This window comes from Neofelis nebulosa, chromosome 6 (assembly GCF_028018385.1).
Source record: "Neofelis nebulosa isolate mNeoNeb1 chromosome 6, mNeoNeb1.pri, whole genome shotgun sequence".
NCBI lineage: Eukaryota > Metazoa > Chordata > Mammalia > Carnivora > Felidae > Neofelis > Neofelis nebulosa.
The window spans coordinates 93,068,063-93,093,552 of NC_080787.1; the positions used below are offsets into that span (position 1 = coordinate 93,068,063).

At 36.5% G+C, this 25,490-nt stretch overlaps 1 protein-coding gene and 1 long non-coding RNA gene across 3 annotated transcripts; both read right to left on the reverse strand.

Annotated features, from left to right (window-relative positions):
• Positions 1–415: 415 nt before the first annotated feature.
• COQ3 (coenzyme Q3, methyltransferase) lies at positions 416–25,381 on the reverse strand. 2 transcript variants are annotated; one of them, XM_058734797.1, is made up of 7 exons: positions 25,063–25,381; positions 18,991–19,117; positions 16,587–16,739; positions 13,526–13,625; positions 12,319–12,561; positions 2,410–2,569; positions 416–1,233 (listed from the first exon to the last, which is right to left on the reverse strand). In XM_058734797.1, exons 1-7 carry the CDS (start codon positions 25,169–25,171, stop codon positions 1,013–1,015), a joined length of 1,113 nt encoding a protein of 370 aa, XP_058590780.1. In that variant the 5' UTR covers positions 25,172–25,381; the 3' UTR covers positions 416–1,012. The 2 variants fall into 2 exon arrangements, with proteins under 2 accessions (XP_058590780.1, XP_058590781.1); XM_058734798.1 differs by lacking the exon at positions 25,063–25,381 and adding an exon at positions 24,857–24,986.
• On the reverse strand, positions 4,081–5,380 carry LOC131514597 (uncharacterized). The gene is made up of 2 exons (XR_009263153.1): positions 4,494–5,380; positions 4,081–4,246 (listed from the first exon to the last, which is right to left on the reverse strand). It is a non-coding gene; the product is annotated as an uncharacterized LOC131514597 (long non-coding RNA).
• Positions 25,382–25,490: the final 109 nt, after the last annotated feature.

Genomic DNA, 25,490 nt, shown 5'->3' on the forward strand with positions numbered 1-25,490 from the left:
AGAATAAGCAAATGATACGCCAAGATGGCTGGGAAGTGTTTGCCTGTAGAGCTCAATCTAACAGTGACAAAGGAAGATAGAAAACATGAGCTTAAAGGTAAAAATGCTAGGAAGTTAAAAGCTTACCTTCTACCTGGGTCACATGAATTCAGTCCATGTTTGTCACACTGGGTCAACAGCCTCTATGAATGTCCTCATATAGCATCGGGACTTTCAGAAAAAGCCAGAGACTCTCAAATTTCAAGAGGCATAAAAATGTATTTCAAGTCAGTCCCTTTAATTATAAAAATGTTAGCCAAAGAAGAAAATATCCATGACTGAATTTTTAATTGAGTCTTAAAAAGTCCTTTCTACTTAAAAAAAAAAAAAAGTCACAATAAAACATTTATGGAACTGCATAGAAGTATGTCCAACATAATCCAAATTTCTTGATTTTAATGTTTGAATTCAAATCCAGCATACATTTAACTATCCATTTGCTTTCCAACAAACTAAAATTTAAAGGAAAAAATACATTTTCTCTTCCCAAATATAAGTGGCATAAAACTATATTTGGTTTCTTAAGTCAGAAGCATAAATGCCTTTAGCTAAAACCCAATAAAGAACACAGATAATGCAGATTCCTTTAAATTAAAACACATTACAGCATGTTTATATATATATATATATATATATATATATATATATATATATATATATATGCTGGATGAGTATATATAATTTGTAAAATGAAGTAAAATATGCACATTCTATTTATATAACCAAGGCTGAGGAATTTAAACGCCTAGATTATACAATACCTTGACAAAACTTTTTTTTTTTTTACCATATATCATAAAATAATCCCTTGAAAGTAGCTACTAGATGAAACAACAAAAACTTTTATCCAAGGTTTAGCCCTTTTTATGGACTTTCTTTTCTTCATGATCCTCTCACAAAAGAGAAATTATATATTTTTTCCAAATGTGAACACCAGACTTTCAAGCCATAGTATGCAGAACTTAGAAACCATTCATTTCTTCAACTCCTCCTGAACACCTGCGTTGGTGGAGTCTTGGCCTCTAAGCTCCTCTGTTTCCCCCTTGAAAACAAACTCATCAGGCACTGGGTGATCCTGTACCCTGGATTTCACAGCATGAGCTGCATAGTTAAGACTGGTGTTTTCACTCCAATGCCAGTAACCTGAGAATGGGTTGTAGAGCATTCCTGCCACACTTTGAACCGACAGACCATCTGAAAATAAATAAATAAATAAATAAAATCAGAAAGAATAGATTTAATAAGTATTTATCTTCCAAATGCCAAGACTCTAATGCAACTCTGTATTTAAAAAGGATTCCTGACTCAACGGGAAAAAATACACACATATCATTCCTTACTGTAACACAGAACATAAAACTCTAAAGCAGACTGCTTGGGTTCAAATCCCAGCCTGGCACCTATCAGATGGTGATGCTGAGCAAGTCACTTAACCTTTCTGAATCTCGGTCTTCTCACATGGACAGAACATATATTCATAGAGCTGTTGGAATTAGAGGAGGTATGTGTATAAAGTAACACAGTGCTCGCAATTTGCTAAGTACGTAATAAACATAAGCTGTTATTAGAAAACATCTGCCAAAAGTGATTGTTCCTATAAAGCATCTTAAAATACGTTTTCCTCCTCTGTTTTCAACAATACACTTACAGAAATCTTTAGAACTTCCTACATCACAGTGGACTGATAATAATCCAAGTAAAATCGATTTTGATATACTGTTATGTGAAAACAAAACCTGAGACATACATGAGTTTAAGTACTCAAATGGGATACCAAATGCCAACTAAATATTCTTACTTGACAGGAATTCCACATGTAAATCACAAGCTCACAATGTGCAAAGCAGAGCTAAGCACTGCAAGGCGTACAAAAAGGACAGTCTTGCCTTCATAGGCCACACAGGGGCTTAAAAATACCCAAAGAACCGTAATATAAGGCATGCTGTAAGTATCAAAAAATACTCAAAATGTGACCAAGAAGTTCAAAGTATATCTGAGTATGGAAGAACCAGAAAAAATAACATATAAGATAAGCTGATACACACAGGACCTCAACAGGACAAACTAAGGATGTGTAAATAATAGACATTTGTACCTGATCCTTCAACAACTGAGGACTAAGCAAGCCAAAAAGTATTCATTGATCATCTGTGATTTGCTTGGCCCTCAGTTAGGTGTGCCCAGTAAGACAGAAGTGGTATCTAATACTTAATCCTAACTTCAAGGACTTTATGATCTGGTTAAGAGATGAAACCACCATCCAAGGAATAGTGGCCCATTTAATTAAGGGCTAGGTTGTGTGATTAATAATTATAGGTACATGAAAAGTTCAGTTAGGCCTTGAAAACCGGAAAAATTCTCAATACTTACTTGATTCCAGAATGCTCTCTAGCTTTTCAGGTGATACAAACTTCTCCCATGTATGAGTACCTTTTGGTACAATACCTGCAATTTGCTCGGCAAAAACAATTCCCAAGGCATAGGACAGCTGTGTTTTGTTGATTGTGGTAATGAATAAAGAACCACCAGGCTAAAAAAAAAAAAAAGTATGGACAGAAGTAACATTTTAGATGTCAGGAGTACCATTTAGGTAAAGGCTTGGCTTCCTCCACCTCCTCCTTCCTTCCAAATAATTTAAGTGCAGTTAAGATACATAAGTATAAAGTGTAAGTTACCAAAATACTTTTCTTTCTTCTTTTGGGAAACTCATTATTAAAGGCAGTCTACTACAGATGTACTCACTGGGTTTATGCAACAGTGCTTACAACTTCTTAAAATCACACTCCTGTGACATGTTTATAGTATATACTTTCTTTTATATGTATCAAATATTTTTATAATAAAAATATAGAAATAAGATCAGGCTACTATTCCTTGTTACATGTCCACATTTACGGACTAACATATGTCAACACTGTTTTCTCTTTGGGTCCTGAGTCCGTCTAACTTGTTTGGTGCAGCATACAGCCCCGCTCTCATGAAGGTAACGCCAAGGGTCCTCTGACAAAAATGTTAGCGATTAAGGTTCGAGAGTTTTTTGTTTTGTTTTGATTTTATTAGTGTAAAGAATACAAAGAGATCAATATAAGCACTTAGATGAATACAAACCATTTATGAGACTATTTAGTCTGCCATTTTTTAGCGGCTGTATATGGTGTTTCCTATATTTATTCCCACAAATGGCAAACAGTAATGTCTCCTCCCTATTTTACATATTCTCATTAGTCTGATGGGGATAAAGTCACAAAGGTTCCTTGCAAAATAATTATCTATACATATGTGTGCATATAGATATATAAAGAGTGAGAAAATATCTCAAATACCACCCCAAAACCAAAAAAAAAGATGAGACCCTGAAATATTGCAATGTGCCTTTATATTAAAAACTGAAATGTAAGATATTAGATATATAAGATACTATTGTAACTTTTCTATCTAAAACTCTAATATTCTAAAATATCTTATTAAGAATCACTTATATATGGGGCTCCTGGGTGGCTCAGTTGGTTGAGTGTCTGACTTTGGCTCAGGTCATGCTCTCATGGCTCATGAGTTCGAGCCCTGCATCTGGCTCTGTGCTGACAGCTTGGAGCCTGCTTCAGATTCTGTCTCTCTCTCTCTCTCTCTCCCTCTGCCCCTCCCCTGCTCGTGCTCTGTATCTCTCTCTCTCTCTCAAAATAAATAAACATTAAAAAAAAACTTAAAAAAAAAAAAGAATCACTTATATGTTAGGATGCCTGGGTGGCTCAGTTGGTTAAGCATCCGACTCTTGATTTCACTTCAGATCATGATCTCGTGGTTCGTGGGATTGAGCCCCACATGGGGCTCACAGAGCCTGCTTGAGATTCTCTTTCTCCCTCTCTCTCTGCCCCTCCCCCATTTGCCCTGTCTCTCCAAAAATAAATAAATTTTAAACAACAACAACAAAGAATCACTTACATGTCAATTATATCTCAGTAGAGCCATGGAAAAAAATCACTTATGAATATCTAGTCTGTGTCCTACAAAATCTTATTCTAAGGAAAAAGGGGTAAGCAATGGTCATTTTTTAAATAGGCTTTTTATTAATGCAAAAATTAGTTTTAAATTCCACAATGCCAGCATTCTTATTACGTGTCAAAGAATCTCCATTCACATATACTGACTGGTATATAACACAAAAAATAAGGAGTTTTGCTTGGAAGATAGAAGATAAGCTTAGGGGCGCCTGGGTGGCGCAGTTGGTTAAGTGTCCGACTTCAGCCAGGTCACGATCTCGCGGTCCGTGAGTTCGAGCCCCGCGTCGGGCTCTGGGCTGATGGCTCGGAGCCTGGAGCCTGTTTCCGATTCTGTGTCTCCCTCTCTCTCTGCCCCTCCCCCGTTCATGCTCTGTCTCTCTCTGTCCCAAAAATAAATAAAAAATGTTGAAAAAAAAAATTTAAAAAAAAAAAAAAAGAAGATAAGCTTAATAAAACTCATTCAAGAGGAAACACCAAGAAACTGTAACAGATTGAAGGAGACTAAGGAGACGCAGCAACTAAATGCAATGCAGAATCCTGGATTGGATCCTGAAGAGAAAAATGGCATTACCAGAAACACTAATGAAATTTAACAAGGTATGGGGGTGCATGGGTGGCTCAGTGTATTGAGTGTCAGACTTCGACTCAGGTCATGATATCACAGTTCAAGCGTTCGAGCCCCATGTCAGGCTCTGTGCTGACAGCCCAGAACCTGGAGCCTGCTTCTGATCTGTGGCTCCCTCTCTCTGCCCCACCCCCACTCGCGCTCTGTCTCTCGAAAATGAATAAACATTAAAAAAAAAAATTTTAACAAAGTCTGCAGTGCAGTTAATAGTATAATGTGAATGTTAATTCCTCAGCTTTGAGAAATAGGGCTAGGACTATGGCGAGGCAGGTGATGTGCCTAAGGAACAAAATCGAAGGAAGCACTCACCTTCTGGAGTGGGCAAGTGCAGGGCTGGCATGTAGGCATGGACGTCTCCTTCAGCTCTGTGCCCCTAGTTCCTGTCCTTACTATGTGAAATGTTAACAGGAGAAACTGGGGGACAGATATATGGGAACATTCTGTACAATCTTTGTAATCTTCTCTAAAACCAAACTTATTTAAAAAGGAGTATTTCTAAAAAGCTCTAATTACGTAAGAGCTAAGCATTTCGTTCTTTTAGATCTTGACCTTTAGGGTGTTACCTCTACATTAACAACAGAGTTAGAATAACAACAACAACAGCAACAATACTTCAGGAGATTTATTTTTAAAAAATTTGGAACCACCTTGAGAAGACTATGTCTGTGGCAAATTATGTAAACGTAACAATGTAATGGGAAGAACCAGACTTGGAATCAAAAAATGTGACATTAAAAAAAAAAAAAAATGACATTAAGCCCCACTTAAGTGCCTAGCGAACTTTGACATAAAGCCCAAGTGACCTCTGGATTCTTGAGGTAAGATGGTAGACTTGGAGGATCCTGAGCTCATCTCTTCCCACGAACACACTAAGGCAACAACTACATTAATGCACTTCATTCTGAAGCCTGGCAAAACAGCTCTTCCACAGCTAAAGCTATAGAGAAAAAGCCACATTGAGAAGGGTAGGAGGGGCAGAGATGTGGTAGGGAACGAAACCCTTGGCACGGAAACCTATAAATTGGAAGGGATATCACAGGCTCAGAGGTCTACCTTGAGAAGCAAGGGGATCAAGTCCCACCTTGGACACTCCTAGCCCCAGGGACCCACACTGACAAGATGAACCCCCATAATGTCTAGCTTTGAAATTCAGAGGGGTTTAACTCTGGGAGAGGCAAAAGTCTATAGGAAACCAAGACTCTATTCTTAAACGGCTAGCACAATACCTCAGCCGGGCCAACATCTAGCACATAGACAGCAGTTTGAGAAGTACCAATGTTATACATGAAGGGGATTTATTGACTAATTTTAGGGCATGTGCTGGAAAGGCAGGAATCCGCAGGAGCTTTCTTCAGCAATGGAAGTACTGGTAGGTGCCATTTTTCTTACCTTCCTTCAGCCTAGCTGGCCTGATACTTGTGGGAGCCGGTTCTGACACTCTCCATCTATCTTGCTAACACCACTCACCCTGCCCTGGCATTCCCCTGTGGACCTATCTGCCCTGGAAGGTGACCCTCCAAAGTGACTCCCACCCTGCCACACCCAAAGCTACTGCCCCACCACACCTAGTGGCACCACTCCTACCCTGGGGAGTGGATGGGCAGCCCCACATACCAGCATGTGGGCAGAAACTGCAGCTGAGCCACTCAGCCACCCAGCCACGCTGGCTGAGAAACTGCTCTGTATGCCAGTGTACCTGCGGAAGTCACAGCTGGTCACTGCAGACAGCTAGGCTGAGGATCAACCCTGCCTACCAGAACTTGCAGAGTTATAGCCCAGTCACAACACAAGGGCGCACAAAGCCCATACAGGGGACACCCAGACAGTCCCAAACAAGATAAACCCAAGGATATCCACACCAAGATACATAATAATAAAAATGTCAAAAAATGAAGACATGCCAGAAGGGAGTGGCATGATATATTCAAAGAGATGAAAAGAAAAAACCTACAATTAAGAATACTCTACCTGGCAAGGTTAATATTCAGAATTGAAAGACAGATAAAGAGTTTCCCAAACAAAAGTTAAAAGAAGTTCATCATCCCTAAACTGGCCTTCTAAGAAATGTTAAAGGGATATCTTTATGCAGAAAAGAAAAGGCCATAACTAGAAGTAAGAAAATTTTAAAAGGTAAAAAATTTCACTAGTAAAAGCAAATATATATATAGTAAAGGTAGTAGATTAAGCATTATAAAAGCAAGTATAAAGGTTAAAAGACAAAAGTAGTAAAATCAATTATATCTACAAAACTTAGTTAAGAAATACACAATATAAAAATATGTAAAATAAGGTGTCATAAAATGTAGAGGGGGTAGTAAAAATGTAGTGCTTTTAGAATGTGTTCAAACTTAAGTGACCATCAACTTAAAATAGACTTCTATATATGTAGAATGTTATATATGAACCTCCTAGTAATCAAAAACCAAAAACCTATAAGAGACACATGAAAAATAAAGAGAAAGGAATCCAAGCATAGCACTAAAGACAGTCATCAACCACAAGGATAGAAAGCAAGAGAAGAACAGAGAACTAATAAAAAAAAAAAAAAACTAACATAATGTCATACCTATCAGCAATTACTTCAAATGTAAATGAACTAAATGTTCCAGTCAAAAGACACAGAGTGATGAATGGATAAAAACACAAAACTTATCTATTTGCTGCTTCTAAGAGACTGGCTTCAGACCTAAAGAGCATAAAGACCGAAAGTGAAGGGGTGGAAAAAGATAATCCATGCAAATGGAAGCAAAAAAAAAAAGAAAGCTGTAGCAATATATACACCAGACAATAGACTTTAGAACAAAGACTATAACAAGAGACAAAGGGCACTAATAATGATAAAGGAATCAATCTAACAAGAAAATATAACAATTGTAAATATATACACAACCAACAAGAGAGGACCTAAATACATAAAGCAAATATTAACAGACATAAATGGAGAAATTGCCAGTAATATAATAGTAAGAGACTTTAATACCCATCCCACATACATCAATAGATAAGAGCATCCAGACAGAAAATCAATAAAGAAACAGCTGTTTTGATTTATACATTAGACCAGATAGACTTAATAGGGAGATACAGAACATTCATGTAAAAATAGCAGAATAGGGGCACCTGGGGTGGATCAGGCAGTTGAGCGTCCAACTTTGGTCGAGGTCACGATCTTGTGGTTCATGAGTTCGAGCCCCGCATCAAGCTCTGTGCTGACAGCTCAGAGCCTGGAGCCTGCTTTGGATTCTGTGTCTCCTTCTCTCTCCGCCCCTCCCCTGCCCGTGCTTGCTCTCTCTCTCAATCTCTTTCTCTCTCTCAAAAATAAATTTAAAAAAACATTAAAAAATTTTTTAATAGCAGAATATACATTCTTTTCAAGTGCACATGGAACATCCTCCAGGATAGATCTCCTCAGGCCACAAAACAAAAATCAATCAATTTAAGAAGACTGAAATCATATCATCTTTTTTGACCACAACAGAAATAAACTAAAAAAACTGGAAAAAACACAAACACATAGAGGCTAAACAACATGCAACAAAACAACCCATGGGTCAACAAAAAAATCAGGGAGTAAACTTAAAAAAATACCTGGAGAGATATGAAAATGGAAACAAAATGATTCAAAATCTTTGGGACACAGCAAAAGCTATTCTAAGAGGAAAGTTTATGGCAATGACTGACTCTAAAGAAACAAGAAAAATCTTAAATAAAACAATCTAACCTTACACCTAAAGGAACCAGGAAAAGAATAAACAAAGCCCCAAGTTAATAGAAGGAAGAAAATAATAAAGATCAAAGCATAAAAACATGAAATAGAGATTAAAAAAAAAAAAGAAAAAAATCAATGAAACTTAAAGCTGGTTCTTTGAAAACACAAACAAAATTGATACACTTTTAGCCAGACTCATCAAGAAAAAAAGAGAGGATTCAAATAAATAAAATCAGAATGAAAGAAGAAAAGTTATAACTGGCACTACAGAAATGCAAAGGATTATAAGAACAACTATGAAAAATTCAATGCAAACTAACTGGACAACCTAGTAGAAATGGGTAAATACCTAGAAGCACACAATCTTCCCAGCCTGAATGAGGAAGAAATAGAAAATCTGAACTGATCAATTACCAGTAACAAAATTGAATCAGTAATTTAAAAACCCCCAAGAAACAAAAGTCCAAGATCAGATAGCTTCATAAGTGAATTTTACCAAATATTTAAAGAGTTAAAGCCTATCCTTTTCAAAACTATTCCAAAAAATAGAAGAGGAATAAATGCTTCCAAATTTCTTGTATAAGGGCAGCATGACCCTGATACCAAAACCAGACAAAAACACTGCAAGAAAAGAAAATTACAGACCGACATCCTAATAACCAAATTCAACAATACTTTAAAAGGATCACTCACCATGATCAAGTGGCATTTATTTCAGAGATGCAAGAATGGTTCACTATGTGCAAATGAACAAACATAATACAAGACATTAACAAAATGAAGAATGAAAATCATACGACCATCTCAATAGATGCAGAAAAAGCATTTGACAAAATTTAACATGTTTATGATAAAAATGTTCAACAAAGTGGGTATAGAGAGAACATATCTCAACAGAATAAATCCATATGTGAAAAACCCACAGCTAACATCACATTCAATGATGAAAAGCTGAAAGCTTTTCCTCTAACATAAGGAACAAGGCAAGGATGTCCACTCTTGTCACTTTTATCCAACGTAGTACTGAAAATCCTAGCTGTAGCAATCAGCCAAGGTAAAGAAATAAAAGGCATTCCAATTGGTAAGGTAGAAGTAAAACTGTTACTATTTGCAGATGACATGTTATATGTAGAAAACCCTAGACTCCACCAAAAACTATTAGAGCTAACAAATGAATTCAGTAAAGTTACAGGATATAAAATTAATTTAGAGAAATTGGTTGCATTTCTATACACTAATAATGAACTAGCAGAGAGAGAAATCAACCTCATTTACAACGGGTTCAAAAAAGAATAAAATACCTAGGAATTAATTTAACCAAGGAAGTGAAAGACCTAAACTCTGAAAATTATAAGACAATGATGAAAGAAACTGAAGACAACACAAATAAATGGAAAGATACACCATGCTTACGGATGGGAAGAATTAATATTGTTAAAATGTCTACATTACACAAAGCAATCTATAGATTCAATGCAATCTCTACCAAATTCCAAAAGTATTGGTTAAAGAACTAGAAGAAATAATCCTAAAATTTGTATGAAACCTCAAAAGACCCCAAATCTTGAGAAAGAATGAAGCTGGAGGTACATAACCCAAGATTTCAAACTATACCACAAACTACAGTAATTAAAATAATATGGTACTGGCACAAAAATATATCAACAGAACAGAATGGAGAACTCAAAAATAAATCCAAGCTTATATGGTCAATTAACCTACAACAAAGGAGGCAAGAACATACAATGGAAAATGGTGCTAGGAAAACTTGACAGCTATATGCAAAAGAGTGAAACTGGACCACGTTCTTACACCATACATAAAAATAAACTCAAAATGGATTAAAGGCCTAAATCTGAGACCTGAAGCCATAAAACTCCTAAAAGAAAACATACGCAGCATGTTAAATAAAGCATCAGCTTTAGCAATATTTCTCTGGATTTGTTTTCTCAGGCAAGGGAAAGGAAAGCAAAAATAAACAATTGTGATTACATTAAACTAAAAGAAAAAAAAAAAGCTTTTGCACAGCAAAGAAAACCATCAACAAAATAAAAAGGCAACATACTAAATGGGAGATGTTTGCAAATGATATAATTGATAAGGAGTTAATATCCAAAATATATAAAGAACTGCTACAACTCAACACCAAAAAAATCAATCCAATTGAAAAACAGGTAGAAGACGTGGATAGGCATTTTTCCAAAGAAATATAGATGACCAACATGAAAAAGTGCTCAACATCACTAATCATCAGGGAAATGCAAATCAAAACTCTAATTAGGTATCATCTCACACCTGTAGGAATGACTAGTACCAAAAAGACAAGAAATAACAAGTGTTGATGAGAATATGGAGAGAAAAGAAACACTGTGCACTGGTGGTGGGAATGTTAATTAGTACAGCCACTATGAAAAACAATATGGAGGTTCTTTCAAAAAATTAAAATAGAAATACCATAGAATCTAGCAATTCCACTTCTGGATATTTACCTGAAGAAAACAAACACGAATTTGAAACACATATGCACCCCTATATTTACTGCAGCATTATTTACAATAGCCAAGATATGGAAGCAACGTAGGTGTCCATCAATACATGAATGGATAAAGAATACATTGTATACCATCAAGTATTACGATAAAAAAAAAAAAAAGATCTTGCTATTTGCAACAACACGGATAGAGACAGAGGGAATTATGCTAAGTAAAATAAGTCAGACAGATAAAGACAAACACTATATGATTTAACTTACCTGTGAAATCTAAAAAACAAAACAAATGAACAAACAAAAACTAGAAACATACTCATAAATACAGAGAACTGGGGATTGCCAGAAGAGAGACGGGTGGGAGACAGGCAAAATAGGTGAAGGGGATTCAGAGATATAAATTTCCAGTCATAGAACAAGTAAGTAATGAAGATGAAAAGTACAGCATAGAGAAAACAGTAATACTCTAGTAACTTTTTATGGTGACAGATGGGAAGTACACTTATTGTGGTGAGCATTTCATAATGTATATAATTGCAAATCAATATGTTATATGCCTGAAACTAATACAATATTGTATGTCAACTGTACCTAAATTAAAAAAAACCCAAAAGACCAAGTAAACTCTGATATCTCTCAAATATTGATCTCCTTTGGTCCAAGTTGGTCACACCAGTACCAATACCAGTACCTGCTTACTGGTCACACCAGTACCAGTACCTGCTTACCTTTCTCATCTGGTTGTAGGGAAAATCAATGAAATCATATATATGAAGTATTCTTTTATAAGCTAAAAACTGTTATATATATCATATACAGAGATACTTAAGAAATGCTAAGTCAACTTACACTACTAATGGTTTTTATTGATTTTTAAGTATTAATCCAAATCAATTTCTTAATAATTGTCATTCAATATCTTATTTTTTTATTTTATTTTATTTTTTTAAGTTTATTTATTTTTCACAGAGAGAGAGAGTGCAAGCGTGAGCTAGGGAGGGACAGAGAGAGAGGGAGACACGGAATCGGAAGCAGGCTCCAGGCTCTGAGCTGTCTGTCAGCACAGAGCCTGACGCGGGGCTCGAACTCACGAACCGTGAGATGATGACCTGAGCTGAAGTCGGACGCTTAACTGACTGAGCCACCCAGGCGCCCCTCATTCAATATCTATCAGGTATTTAATCCGGATTATACCAATGGAAAACTACCACTTTAAATCTATTTTTTATAATTATAATGTTCAGCACCAACACTTCCCAAGATTCTTGGATATCAAGATACTGTATCTGGAAAACCCTGGTATTGAGTGCAAGCTGAGAAGCAGAAGTAACTGCCAGCAGAGATGCTATCCCCTAATCTTAGCTTCCTGGTTTCAAGTATTATGAAATATTTATTGCTATGAATACATACACACACTCAAAAAAAAAACAAACAAACAAGTAAACCCAGTAACTCTTACTTTTAACACTTGACAGCAGCACTGTATAAATGTTTCTAGGTCAATCACATGCTCTACAACTTCAGAAGCTACAACAGCATCAAATGCTTCTGTTGTCTCTTCCACAATCTCTTCCAGGGAACATGCTCTGTACTCTATTCTCTTATCTAGGATTGGATCAAATGATTTATGGTGCTGTGCTGTCTTAATGTTCTCATCCACAGGATCGATTCCAGTAACTGAAGCTCCAAGCCGCCCTAGAGGCTAATTGGATAAAAAACTGTTATCCTCAGGAAGAAAACAGAACACATGTTGGCAATAAAAAGCTTATCAAAAAGGAAACAAGATTAATCATGAGGGAATAATTATTGGAGACTGTTTATGGGTACATGGAAGTTCATTAGACCATTTTCTCTAGTTTGTACACATTTGACAATTACCATAAGAAGCTTAAGAGTGAATAATAATCACAACAAAAAAAACCTATGAAGAATTATTTGAGAATAGCGGGGAGCCAGGGGAAAAGTTCTATTTTAACTCATTTTATTTTAGTAGGCTCCACACCCAATGTGGGGCTTGAACTCACAACCCTGAGATTAAGAGTTGTATGCTCTATCGATTAAGCCAGCCAGGCACCCCTCTATAGATACAATTACAAGCACATAATACAGTACTAACATATTTAAAGTGCACAAAAAGTTATTATGTTGATAGCAGACAACAAAATAGAGCTGCCTGGCATAAATATAAGTTAAAGCAAATATTTTTTAAAGGGAGTGAATGAGTATTCTTCCAAGTACTCTAAAGCACCTGAGAAGAGGAGAGAACCCCACAAGCAGGCAATACTCTTAGGTTTTGATACTGAAATAAATGCAAAGGAATAGCTTATCATTGCATTTAAACCAGTGGAAACTGCCTAATCTCTTAGAAGAGACAAAAAAATTATCAAAGCTATTTGAATGACCAGTGTCCAATTTTGTGCAAAAACAAACAACAAAAAAACAACCAAAAAAATCCTCACTATAATTTTCTGAAATTTTTATACATATTTTTTAAGAAGGTAAAAAGCATGTATTAATGTTACAATGGTAAAACATTAAGAACATTATGCATTTTGTTTTTTTTTAACAAACAATACTATTTATTAAACAAATAAATGAGTCAGAAGCCTACTTGTTCTCAAAATCTTTCCCAGTTAAAAATGGCAGGAAAGTTGTAAATTACTTACTTCAGTTAATAATCCACCACCACAGCCAACATCAAGAATCTTCATCCCAGACAAAGGTTTGCCTGGCTGGTGATCAGCAACTGTTTTTAAAAGATTGTCTCTTTTTTAAAAATCCAAAACATATAAAAGAAAGTTATTAATTTTGTCAATAAAATCTTAAAAAAAATTTTTAATGTTTATTTATTTTTGAGAGAGGGACGCAGACAGAGTGCGAGCCGGGGAAGGGCAGAGAAAGCGGGAGACACAGAATTGGAAGCAGGCAGCACAGAGCCCGATACAGGGCTCAATTCATGAACTGTGAGATCATGACGCCTGCTGAAGTCTGACGCTTAACCCACTGAGCCACCTACGCAGCCCTGTCAATAAAATCCTAAAAGTGTATAATTTTCAAGGAAACATTAAACTCTTATTTTAAATGGATTATTGATTTTGGGGGGTAAAAAGACCTTTTATTTTCAGCATTAAATTACTTTTTTAATTATCAAAAGCAGTAATAATTATGAGTTGTTACTTTAGTAGTAACCTAAAGGAAAACTAAAAACAATTTAGTTTTTATCTGCTTGAAATATGTCAACTGGGGAATCAAGGACCTACACTGTCAGTACTAACTAGACCCATTTCATGTCAGCAACAAATAGGCTATTTTATAGGGCTTAGACGTAACATACTGGTGATCTATATTTTCAGATTTTACCTATAGTCCCTTCTAAATTGATTCTCTTTTGATCTTCTAAGTTAGTAATGTTTTCATGATCATGTAAATAGGCATCCAAATCAAGTTAACTTAATTCTAAGATAATCATAGTAATACTTTACCACATTCAAAAACAGAAGCACACACACATACACCCACAAATATATACCTAACATAATGTAAACTAGACTTTTAAGTTGGACTATATATGAATTTTATTTATACTTTAATGAGGATACCTTAGAATATCTTTTTTTTCTTTTTTTTTCTTTTTTTTTTAAGAAGGCTCAACATAGGGCTTGAATTTACAACTCTGATATTAAGAGTTGCATGCTCTACTGAGCCAGCCAGGTGCCCCAGGATCTTTTATTGCTATTAACATTGACTGACTTATAAGAATAACCTACATAGTGGTTAAGTAGATAATATCAGAATGTTATACAGAGAGGATCAATTTCAAATGAAGTCCAACCCATTCTTCACAGATGGGCTAAAATGACTCCTTTATATTATAATTTAGATCATATCACTCCCCTTCAATGGCTTCCAATTATGCTCAGAATAAAATCTACATTTCTAACCATAATTTATACTTCCTTGGATAATCTGTTTTAGTGTGATGTCTAAATACAGACAGAGAATAGAGTTATTCTCAAACGGAATGCGCATCAGAATCACCTGAAAGGGTTGCTAAAACACAGACTGCCAACCCCCCAGGGCAGGAGGGCCAGGGCAAGACCTGAGGATTTTGTATTCCTCACAAGTTCCCAGGTAATACTTATGTTGCTAGTCCAGGACCCACACCTTTAGAACTGTGGACCCAGCCTAACAAAATGATATTTCTACCTTTTTCTTAGTGTTTCAGTGATGCACTAATTCAGAGGTAATAGAAAGGTGATAATATATCCCTTTTGCTTCATTGAGTCTGGATGAACCAGCAAAAAACAATGAAGAAGTTCCTTAACGGCAATCTGAGTCAGACATTCTGTGTCTATAACAGTGCCTTGCTCATACTGGGTGCTCAAAAAAATTTCTTTAAAAATTTTTAAGTTTATTTATTTATTTTGAGAGAGAAAGAGAGGGTGGGAGGAGCAGGACAGAGAGAGAGGGAGAGAGATTGAGAATCCCAAGCAGGCTCTGCACTGTCGGCACAGAGCCCAATGCGGGGCTGCAGCCTGCAAATAGTGAGATCATGGCCTGAGCCAAAACCAAGAGTCTGACGATTAACTGACGGAGCCACCCAGGTGCCCCTAATAAATAAATAAATGGACAAAAAACCGAATTAACAATTCCTTGATAAATGGAGTCTGATTAACCCTTGTCTTTATCTCCCACAGAAAACTGTAAGTTTCTGAAGAACATGGATTATGTTTCAAATGATGAGTATCTTAGTAGAGTCCCCCAAGCTTTGTACAAGATAAGTTCTCAATAAATATTTGTTGAATTGAATTGTCACAGTAGTATTCCCTTTATCAAGACTGCCTAGGGGCACCTGGGTGGCTCATTCAGTTAAAAGTCTGACTTTGGTTCAGGTCATGATCTCGCCATCTGTGAGTTCGAGCCTGGCTTCAGGTTCTGTGCTGACAGCTCAGAGCCTGGAGACTGCTGCGGATTCTGTGTCCCCCCCCACCCCCGGCCCCCGCCTTTGCCCCTCCACCACTCATGCTCTGTTTCGCTCTGTCTCTCAAAAATAAATAAATGTTAGGGGCGCCTGGGTGGCTCAGTCGGTTAAGCGTCCGACTTCGGCTCAGGTCACGATCTCTCGGTATGTGAGTTCGAGCCCCGCGTCGGGCTCTGTGTTGACTGCTCAGAGCCTGGAGCCTGTCTCAGATTCTGTGTCTCCCTCTCTCTCTGACCCTGCCCCGTTCATGCTCTGTCTGTCTCTGTCTCAAAAATAAAATAAACGTTAAAAAAAAAAAATTTTTTTTGGAAAAAAAATTAAAAAAATAAAAATAAAAAAAAATAAATAAATGTTAAAAAAAATTTTTTTAAACAGACTGTCTAAACATCAAAGTTAGTATAAAATGACCTTGATACCATAGGATCCTAGTTCCTTTTCATAAGGATTTAATTCTAATTAACCTGAAATTGTCCAAAATGCTTCAAGTTAACTAATAAAAGCAGCCTAGATTTCAGGTAATGTTATTAGAAAATTAATGACTTCAAACAATGGACAATGAAAAGAATGTCTCCCTCCAATTTCCAAAGCAAACTTAAAATGCAGCATTTTGAACCTAAGCATAAACCAAGAAAAAAATAAACTAAGATACATATTTTAAAAATATGTATTTTATTTTTAAAATAAAATAAGATACATTATTGAAAAGAATTATATTTTAAAAGACTGAAGAGTTTCTGGAACATTACCTAATAAATGGCACCCTCAGGTCATTCATAGAATGAAGAGGTGCATATATTCCTTGTTCATCCCACCACCTGTGAGCCAGGGCCAGGAATGTTTTTACCTCACTGCTGTCTACAGTGGTCCGAGAAGTACTGTACAGTCTTGTCCAAGGGTACCTAAGAGGTCAAAATAAAGAGCCAGGCAAAAATAGACATTTAAAACAATGTAACAGGGGATATATTATGTAGGCAGATATTCTAATTTATAATTTATTAGATTTTAAATACACGTGTTGCTCATTTTTGATGCTTTAAAACCAAGTTTTCTTATAATCACACTACAAAAAAATATACATATTTATAAACACACACATATATACACATATATATTTATACACATATATATTCACAGATGAAACAAAGTTAATTTGCTTTCAAAGTAAATTACAACAAAAATGGAATGCTACAAAACTTGGCCTTCTAGGTCACATCTAACAGCAATGATGATAATAATAATATAAATAGGAATAGTAGTAATAGAAGTAGAAATAGTAATAGCAGTCATTTATTGTGCACTTACTAAATGCCAGGCACTATTTAAGAACTCCACATATGTCATATGTCATCTTATTTAATTGTCCTGGTAACTCTGTAAGGTAGATACTATTATTACCCCTATTACACAGAAAAGAAAAGGGAGGCTCAGAGAGATTAAGTCAGAGTAGAGCCAGGATCTGAACCCAAGCGCCCCCATCTTTCTTCATTTCTAGTGCTATTACCCTAGTCCAAGCTACTATCGTCTCTTGCTTAAACTATTTATTGTCGTAGCTGTCTGCTAGGAAGCTGCCTGCTTCCTACCTCAACCCCCCCACCCCCACCAATCTGTTCTCTACAATGCATCCAGAGTGCACTGAAATATAAATACAATCATGCTATTTTTCCACTTAAAATGCTTCCATGGTTTCCCAGTGACATGAGGAAAAAAACTCAAAATCCTTAGCACAGCCCACAATGCTCTGAATTATTTGGTCCCCAATTTCTTCCCTCCCCAAACCCACTTTCCACTACTCTACTCATCCTCCCCATTCCAGCCGCATGGGCCTTCTCTCATTTCCTTGCAGGGACCCTACTTGCTCCATCCTCAGATACTTTGTGTATGTTGTTCTCTCTGCCTGGACCATTCTTCTCACATTCCCTTCCCTCCTCTGCATACCTAATTAATTCCTTTTCATCCTTCGGATCTTAGTTTAGATGTAATGCTATCTAAGAAGTCTTCCCTGACTCTCAAAACTGGGTCATATTTTAACCTCCATATAACTTTGTATTTTTTCATGGAGCTATGTGACAATTTGATTATGTCTCCTCACTAAGCACTACGAGGGCAAGACATGGACTGTCTCACTTACGATTTTATTCCTAGAGATTAGCACAGTTCCTAGAACACAGCTGGTACTCAGGAAACATCTGTCAAGTGAATAATCTAATAAAAAAGGCCCAGGAAAGTATAGAATTCACCTAATTTTTTTTTTAATAAAATGGGGTCACACAGGGACTAAATAGGGATCAGATACTCTACCATATTCCATGTCAAAGTATATAATAGGAAAACACTCCAGAAGTTCTTGGGTAAGAAAGAATAAGGTTGTTACATTAGAGTAAGTAATGCCTTCCTTTCAAATTTTTACCATGTTTTTCTTCGCTACATAGAGAACATTCTATATTGATTACTTATGATCCTTTTAAGAGTTAAATATCATGCTTCTTTAATACTGTCTTATGAATTTACCATCTTTTTTCCATGCTTCATGAAATAATCAATGTCTAATTTATAATAGGTAACAGCATGTGGTTGGTCAGTTGACTACCAATGATTTCACATACACCCAATTTCAAAGGAGCTAGCTTATTTACAAGTAGAGCATGCACTTGGGAAACACAGTTCATATCTTAACTCTATGCAGTATTTTTCACAAGGTTAGAAATTGCTTTATAAAATACAAATACAGAAAGGCATTCTTTGATTCAGTCTTACCACCTAGAAACTGTATAATTACCCACCTGATCATATTTATGTTGTACCCAAATCCTTCATGATTTGAAGCACTGCATTATTTCTATCTTGTCACAAATGAGGAAGTAAAAAGTACGTCTCTAGGTAATACAGTCTTACATTAAAAATAAAAGCCATATTTAAATATGGATGAAAGGTATGCACTAGATGCATACTGTATTACAACTTTTCTATAGATTTGAAATTTTCCAAATTTAAAAGTTGTTGGAAAAATAAGAATATTTAAATAAATAAAAGATACCTTAATCGAACCATATACACTATTTCATACTAACAGTGTTTATTAAACACAATCAATACTAAACTATTATTGTACATAATTATGTAAATTTTTGCCACAGGAATGAATAAACTTACCTGTAAATTTTTATTCTATTCAAGCAGGCAAAAGTCATTCTATAGGATTTGAACCACATGATTCTGTATTCACTGAAAACCCATGGTTTAGTCTGTGGAGTCCAACTGAACTGATTCTCTGAATAAACTGAAAATAAAAATTATTAAATAATCTCTATGCCCAATGGGGGCTCAAACTCACAATCTCAAGATCAAGAGTCACAAGCTTTACCAACTCAGCCAGACAGGCACCCCTGAAAATAAAAATTAAGTGTCTAGAGAAAGCATTTCACAGTATAAATCCCTGATGGGCAGGGATTACACAATTGATAAACACAACTGATTACAATTGATAAACAAAAGGGTTTTCCCCTTAATTTGGGGTTTTATTCTAAAACATAAAATAAAGTCTTGCATTCTGCCATCTAACTCTAATCAGAAATTTCTGAAATGTAAATTATCAAAAAAAAGTAATGCATATGTAAAAGTTTTTCATGCCATTCGTTTCTGCACCAGCATTATGCTGCACAATTATAAAAAACTCATATTCAAAACAAAACTGTGACCTTTTAAAACAAGGATAATATGAATTCAGAGATTTGTCAAAACTAGCTCAAATTCTGTCACGTTAGCTACATGAAATGGATTCATACATAGGCTGAACACCCTTTACAAAGGAAACACTGTGTGTGTGTGTGTGTGTGTGTGTGTGTGTGTGTGTGTGTGTGTGTGTGTATCATCCTAAAATAATCACTCATACAGTCTATATGTTCAAACTTACATAGAGACCTGCTTTATGAACTCTGCTGCGAACATAAGAGTTGTTCAATAAACATTTAGACAAAATAGACCTTAGAGCAAATTACTAGGGACATTATAAAGTTCACTCAAATGATTTTTTGACAATGGTGCAAAAGCAGTTCAATGGAGAAAATAGTCTTTTCAATAAATGGGGTTGAAACAACTGGATATCATAGACCAAAAAAGAAAATTTAAACCTAAATCTCACTTCTTATACAAAAATTAACTTAAAATGGATCATTGATCTAAATGTAAAACCATAATACTTTTAAAAGAAACTATTGAAGATCTTCATGATTTAGGATTAGGCAGAGAGTTCTTACATCTGACACCAAAAGCCCAATCCATAATAGAAAATACTGATTAAACTGGACTTAAAATTTAAAACTTTTGAGCCTGGAGCCTGCTTCGGATTCTGTGTCTCCCTCTCTCTCTGACCCTCCCCCCGTTCATGCTCTGTCTCTCTCTGTCTCAAAAATAAATAAACGTTAAAAAAATTAAAAAAAAATACTTTAAAACTTTTGCCTTGCAAAAGACTCTGTTAAGAAAAACAAAAGACAAATCACAGACGGGGAGAAAATATTTGCAAAACACATACCCCACAAAGAACTCTGGAATATGTAAGGATATTCTCTAAACTCAACAGTAAAACCCAACTCTCATAAAACAAACAAGAACAACAACAAACAAAGGAATCCAATTATATAATGGGTGTGGGTATACAAAGTGGGTATAGAAAGACACGAAGAGACATTTCATCAAAGAGAAGATACAGATGCAAATAAGCACATGAAGAGACATGAAGTATCAATCGCCATTAGAGGAATACAAATGAAGGCTACTACATGCCTATCATGTTGGCTAAAACTTAATCACCCTCGTATAACCAAAGCTGCACTGGGATATGAAGCAACTAGATCTCTTACATATTGCTAGTGGGAATGTAAAATGATACAGATACTGAGGAAAGCTAAAAGTTTAGCACTTTAACCTATTCAAGTTAAACATACACTTATCATACAAACCAACAATTCCATTCTTGGACATTTATCCTGGAGAAGTGAAAACTTATGTCCACACAAAAACCTGTATGTAAATGTTCACAGCAGCTTTATTCATAATAGCTAAAAACTGGAAACACCAAAATATCCTATGATAGGTGAATTGCTAAACAAACCGTGTTATACCCATATCATGAAATACAAATCAGAAATCAAAACTGATACAAGAACTTGGGATAGATTTCAAGGGTATTTATTCAATGGGTGGGTGGGGGGGCAATTTCAGAAGGTACATACTGTATGATTCCATTTATACAACACTCTTGAAATGGTAAAATTATAGTAATGGAGAACAGATTAATGATTGCCAAGGGTTAAGGTCAGGGTAGGGTCTGACTACAAAGGAGTAGTATTAGGAGATTTCTTTGTGATTATGAACAGTTCCATATTCTGATTGTAGTGATTATTACACAAATCTATATATGTGGTAACACACACACACACACACACACACACACACACACACACACACACAAGTGCATGTAAATGTGGTAAAATCCAAATCAGGTCTATGGTTTAATAGTAGTATCATACTAATGTCAATTTTATGGCTTTTACAATGTATTGTGGTTAGGTAAGATATTATCACTGAAGAATTGAATGAAGGGCATATTGAAATTCTCTGTACTATTTTTGCAACTTCTTGTCTTAGATTATTTCAAAATAAAAAATAATTTTAAAATTAAAAAGCACAAAAGGGTATACTACAAAGTACCTCGCCTACCTTGCTTTTTCCACCTATCATGGTATCTTGGAGATTTCATAACAGAGCATAAAGAACTTCCTTTCTTCTTTTTTTTTTTTAAACATTTATTTTAGAGAGGGAGAGAGTGTGCACTAGTGGAGGAGGGGCAGAGAGATGGGGGGACAGAAGATGTGAAGTAAAGCAGGCTCTGTGCTGAAACAGAGAGCCTGATGTGGGGCGCAAACTCATGGAACTGTAAGATCATGACCTGAGCCAAAGTCAGAGGCTTAACCAAGTGAGCCCCCCAGGCACCCCTCTCTTTCTTTTAGAGCTGCATAGTAATCCATTATATGTTTATCTCATAGTTTATTTAAGCAGTTCCCTATTAATGCATATTTATTCAGATTATTTACAAGTTTTTGCTATTTCCAAAACAGAAGACTGAAGTCCACAGATGGGGCGCCACGTCGGTTGAGCATCCAACTTCGGCTCAGGTCATGATCTTGCGGTTTGTGGGTTCGAGCCCCGCGTTGGGCTCTGTGCTGACAGCTCAGAGCCTGGAGCCTGCTTCGGATTCTGTGTCTCCCTCTCTCTCTGCCCCCCCCCCCCGCCCCCACTCACACTCTGTCTCTCTCTCCTTCAAAAATAAACATTAAAAAAATTTTTTTAAAAAAAGATTGAATTCCACAGGTAATTTCATATATTTTAAAGAGTACTTACTTGTAGGTAAAATCCCAAGAATCACTGTGTTAAATGGCATGTGCATTTATAAATTTGTAATTGCCACTCATAGATGTTGAACCAGTTTGCAACCCCATGGGTAATATCAGTTTCGAGCGCTAGCTTCCTTCCCCACACCAACAGCCCATGCAATGTATTATCAAATGTTTTCCTTTGTTAATTCAACACACGAAAAAGGTATCCCAGTGTTATTTGAATTTATCATGAATGAGGTTAAATGTCCCTTCTTAATTTAACGGGGCTATATCTGAATGTTTGTGTTCTCCCCAAATTCATTTGTTGAAATCCTAACCCCTAAAGTGATATTAGGAGATGGGGCCTTTGGGAGGTGATGAGGGCTCATACTGGAGTCTTCATACAAGACCCCAGAAAGCAAGCTTGCCCCTCCTACCATGTGAGGACACAGGAAGAAGGCTCCATCTAAGCACCAGGAAATGAGCTTTTACCGGACACCAAATCTTGGAATTCCCAGTCTCCAGAACTGTGAGAAATAAATTTCTGTTGTTTATAAATCATCCAGTCTGTGATATTTTGTTAGAGTAATCAAATGGACGAAGACAAATGGTCATTTATATTTCACGGCTTATCTTATCATAGTCTCTGAATATTTTTCTCCTGAGCTTTTATGTTTTTTTTTGTTTTTGTTTTTGTTTTTTTAATTTTGTTTTTTAATAGGATCTTCACAGTCTGGAACAAGGTCATTTCACCATTGTCAAAAAAAAAGTTTGTGCTTCTAGGCCTTTCCTCATGTTATTCTCTCTCCCACCATTTCTATCCGTACTACCTTTTAAGACCCAGTTCAAATACCACCTCCTTTATGACTTTGGGTAGATAAATGAAATACTGTATTAGAGAATTATGTAAACTGTGATATGCATATAAGAATATATAAGGTATGACTACGCAACTGAGCATCAGAGATTTTAACACAGTACCTGCTCTGTACTCAGTGATGACCCCTACCTCCCCTTCACCTCCCCTATTTCTGTAAAACTAGCCCCTTGGACATCAGTATTGCCAGAATTCTCAAGAGCTATAAAAACCACCACACCACACCTGAAAGAAACTGAGTTTGTATTAATAATTAGAATCCTACCAATTCATTCTCTACTTTGAATCTGTGATCCTTCTGGTACTTGAGATTTTAAAGAAATGAAGGAAAACTTCATTTAATTCATTCAAAACATCATTTACCCAAAGCCTATAACATACTACACCGACAGTGTAAGACCTCTACTCTGCCAATATCTTAGTTCCAGTAACCATCACTTATTATCTGGATTACTCTTAAGGTCTCCTTGAGCCTAGTCTTGTCTGCCACCATCTCACTTTCTACCCATCTGCCAAGTGTTCTTTCTTAAACACAAGTCTGATTATATTGCTCTTTCAGTAATTTCCCACTGTCCTCAAGATAAAGTCAATCTCAGGAGGTTTACATGGCTTTTCATTGACTTGTCATGGCCTGAAAAGTCTGTCTCATCCCTTGCCACTCTCCACCCTCACCTCCAGCCCTCCTTTTCAAGGAACACTCTGCAGTTTCCCAGAAATCTCAAGATACTCAAGACGGTCCTTTGCCACTCCAACGACTTCTAAAATTGCCAAATTCCCTCAAGATAGCTTCCTAAATACCTTATTTAAAAAGTTTCCCTGTTTGCAAATATGTATTAGATACTCCTTCTATGTTCAGTCCCCAAATCTGAAAATATTTGTAATGTATTTTTCTGAAATTCTGATTATAAAAGATGTTTACTGAAAAAATATATTCTGACAATATATAATGATAAAATGATAGATTACCACTTCCACCACAGATCACTAATTTTGATGTAGCTCTATTCTCTCTCTATATAGTTCCATTTATATATCTCTAAGTGTATAATACATACTGATTTGTAACTTAACTTTCTTAACGCTATATCCTAATCATTTTTCCAAGTGGACACACATTGATTTACATCAATTTTATTGGCTGCACCATTTTTCATTGTATTGGAGCACCAACTTACCAGGTCTATTGGTGGGCCTGGAGGTTTCCCGTTTTGCCCATTATATCCTAATCTTAGTTTTATTCTAACATTACTTAAAGAGACCTCAGAGGTATCATTCATTAAAAAAAAAAAAAAAAAAAAAAAAAAAATTCCCAGTGCATGGCACACAGTATGTGTTAAATGAGTTTCAGGTAAAGGGTAATAAACTTAACTTTCTGGTTAACACTGGAAGTTAAATAATCAAACGGTCTTCTACAATCATCAGTTTCAGTACGTTATTTTCTTGATCTTACTTGCCAATAAGGTTTGCTGAATTAACCAAAAAAAGTAATATGGCTGCCTTAAATTCTTTCTAAAAAAAAAAGGCAAGATACGTGCAAACAAAACAAAATACAACGCTATCAAGAATTATGAGACAGCAGAGCTGGTGTCTTCCCGCTGCGGCAAAGAAAACAAACGACCTTCAGACTCCAGCCAGCACGGAATGGTCGCCGGCTCCGGAGGCAAGGGCTCAACCAAAATGAAAACAAAGGTCACTGGCCACATGGCGGCGGCCCGGGGGCTGCGCCCTCTTTGGCCAGAACCACTAGTCCTCAGATAGTTTTCCCAACCTGTAGGAAGGGCAGGGCGAGAGCCCAGGCCGGACGTTCAACGGACAGAAGAGCGCAGGACCGAAAGTAGCTTAGCGGTGTGACCCTGCACGGGGCTCAGCGACAGCCCGCCGCCCTCTCCCGCGCCTGCGCAGAACAGCCTGCCCGCCCGGTGGGTTATGTGTGAGGGACCTCCACCCGGCCGACAGGGTTAAAGTGACACTCACCTGCTGACGTGATTAAACGAGTACACTCAGTCTGTGTGCCCCGGTACCTGGATATAACCACTCCTAAAAAACGATTCCCCGAGCAGCTTAGCTTGCTGCCTCCCCACATCGTGCGTGAAAGGATCCACCTCTTTTCCGGTCCCTCCCGCAAAAGATCCGCAACAGAAAGGTTCCGACCCACTCTCGCACTGTCTGGTGCCACTCTAAAACCATGGTTGCATTAATGGGTGTTACATATACGTAGGACGATAGTTCCTTTTCACGCTCAATATCCAAATTGTGCACGCAATATAGTAAAACACTATGTAGTAATTATATAATAAAATTGTAAATATTTCTATTATAAAAGAACTTCAAGTCTCTATTATGCCTATTTCTATATGACCACCTCAAACCTCATGGCCAAAGTAGTCATACATGACACTACT

Bases quoted from the DNA above. Each gene is read 5' to 3' on its own strand.
- COQ3 (XM_058734797.1), bottom strand. From the start codon at position 25,171: ATGTGGGGAGGCAGCAAGCTAAGCTGCTCGGGGAATCGTTTTTTAGGA. The intron at 19,118-25,062 runs GTGAGTGTCACT...TTTTATTTTCAG, and splicing joins TCGTTTAATCACGTCAGCAG to TTTATTCAGAGAATCAGTTC. The intron at 12,562-13,525 runs GTAAGTAATTTA...TTATCCAATTAG, and splicing joins GTGGTGGATTATTAACTGAA to CCTCTAGGGCGGCTTGGAGC.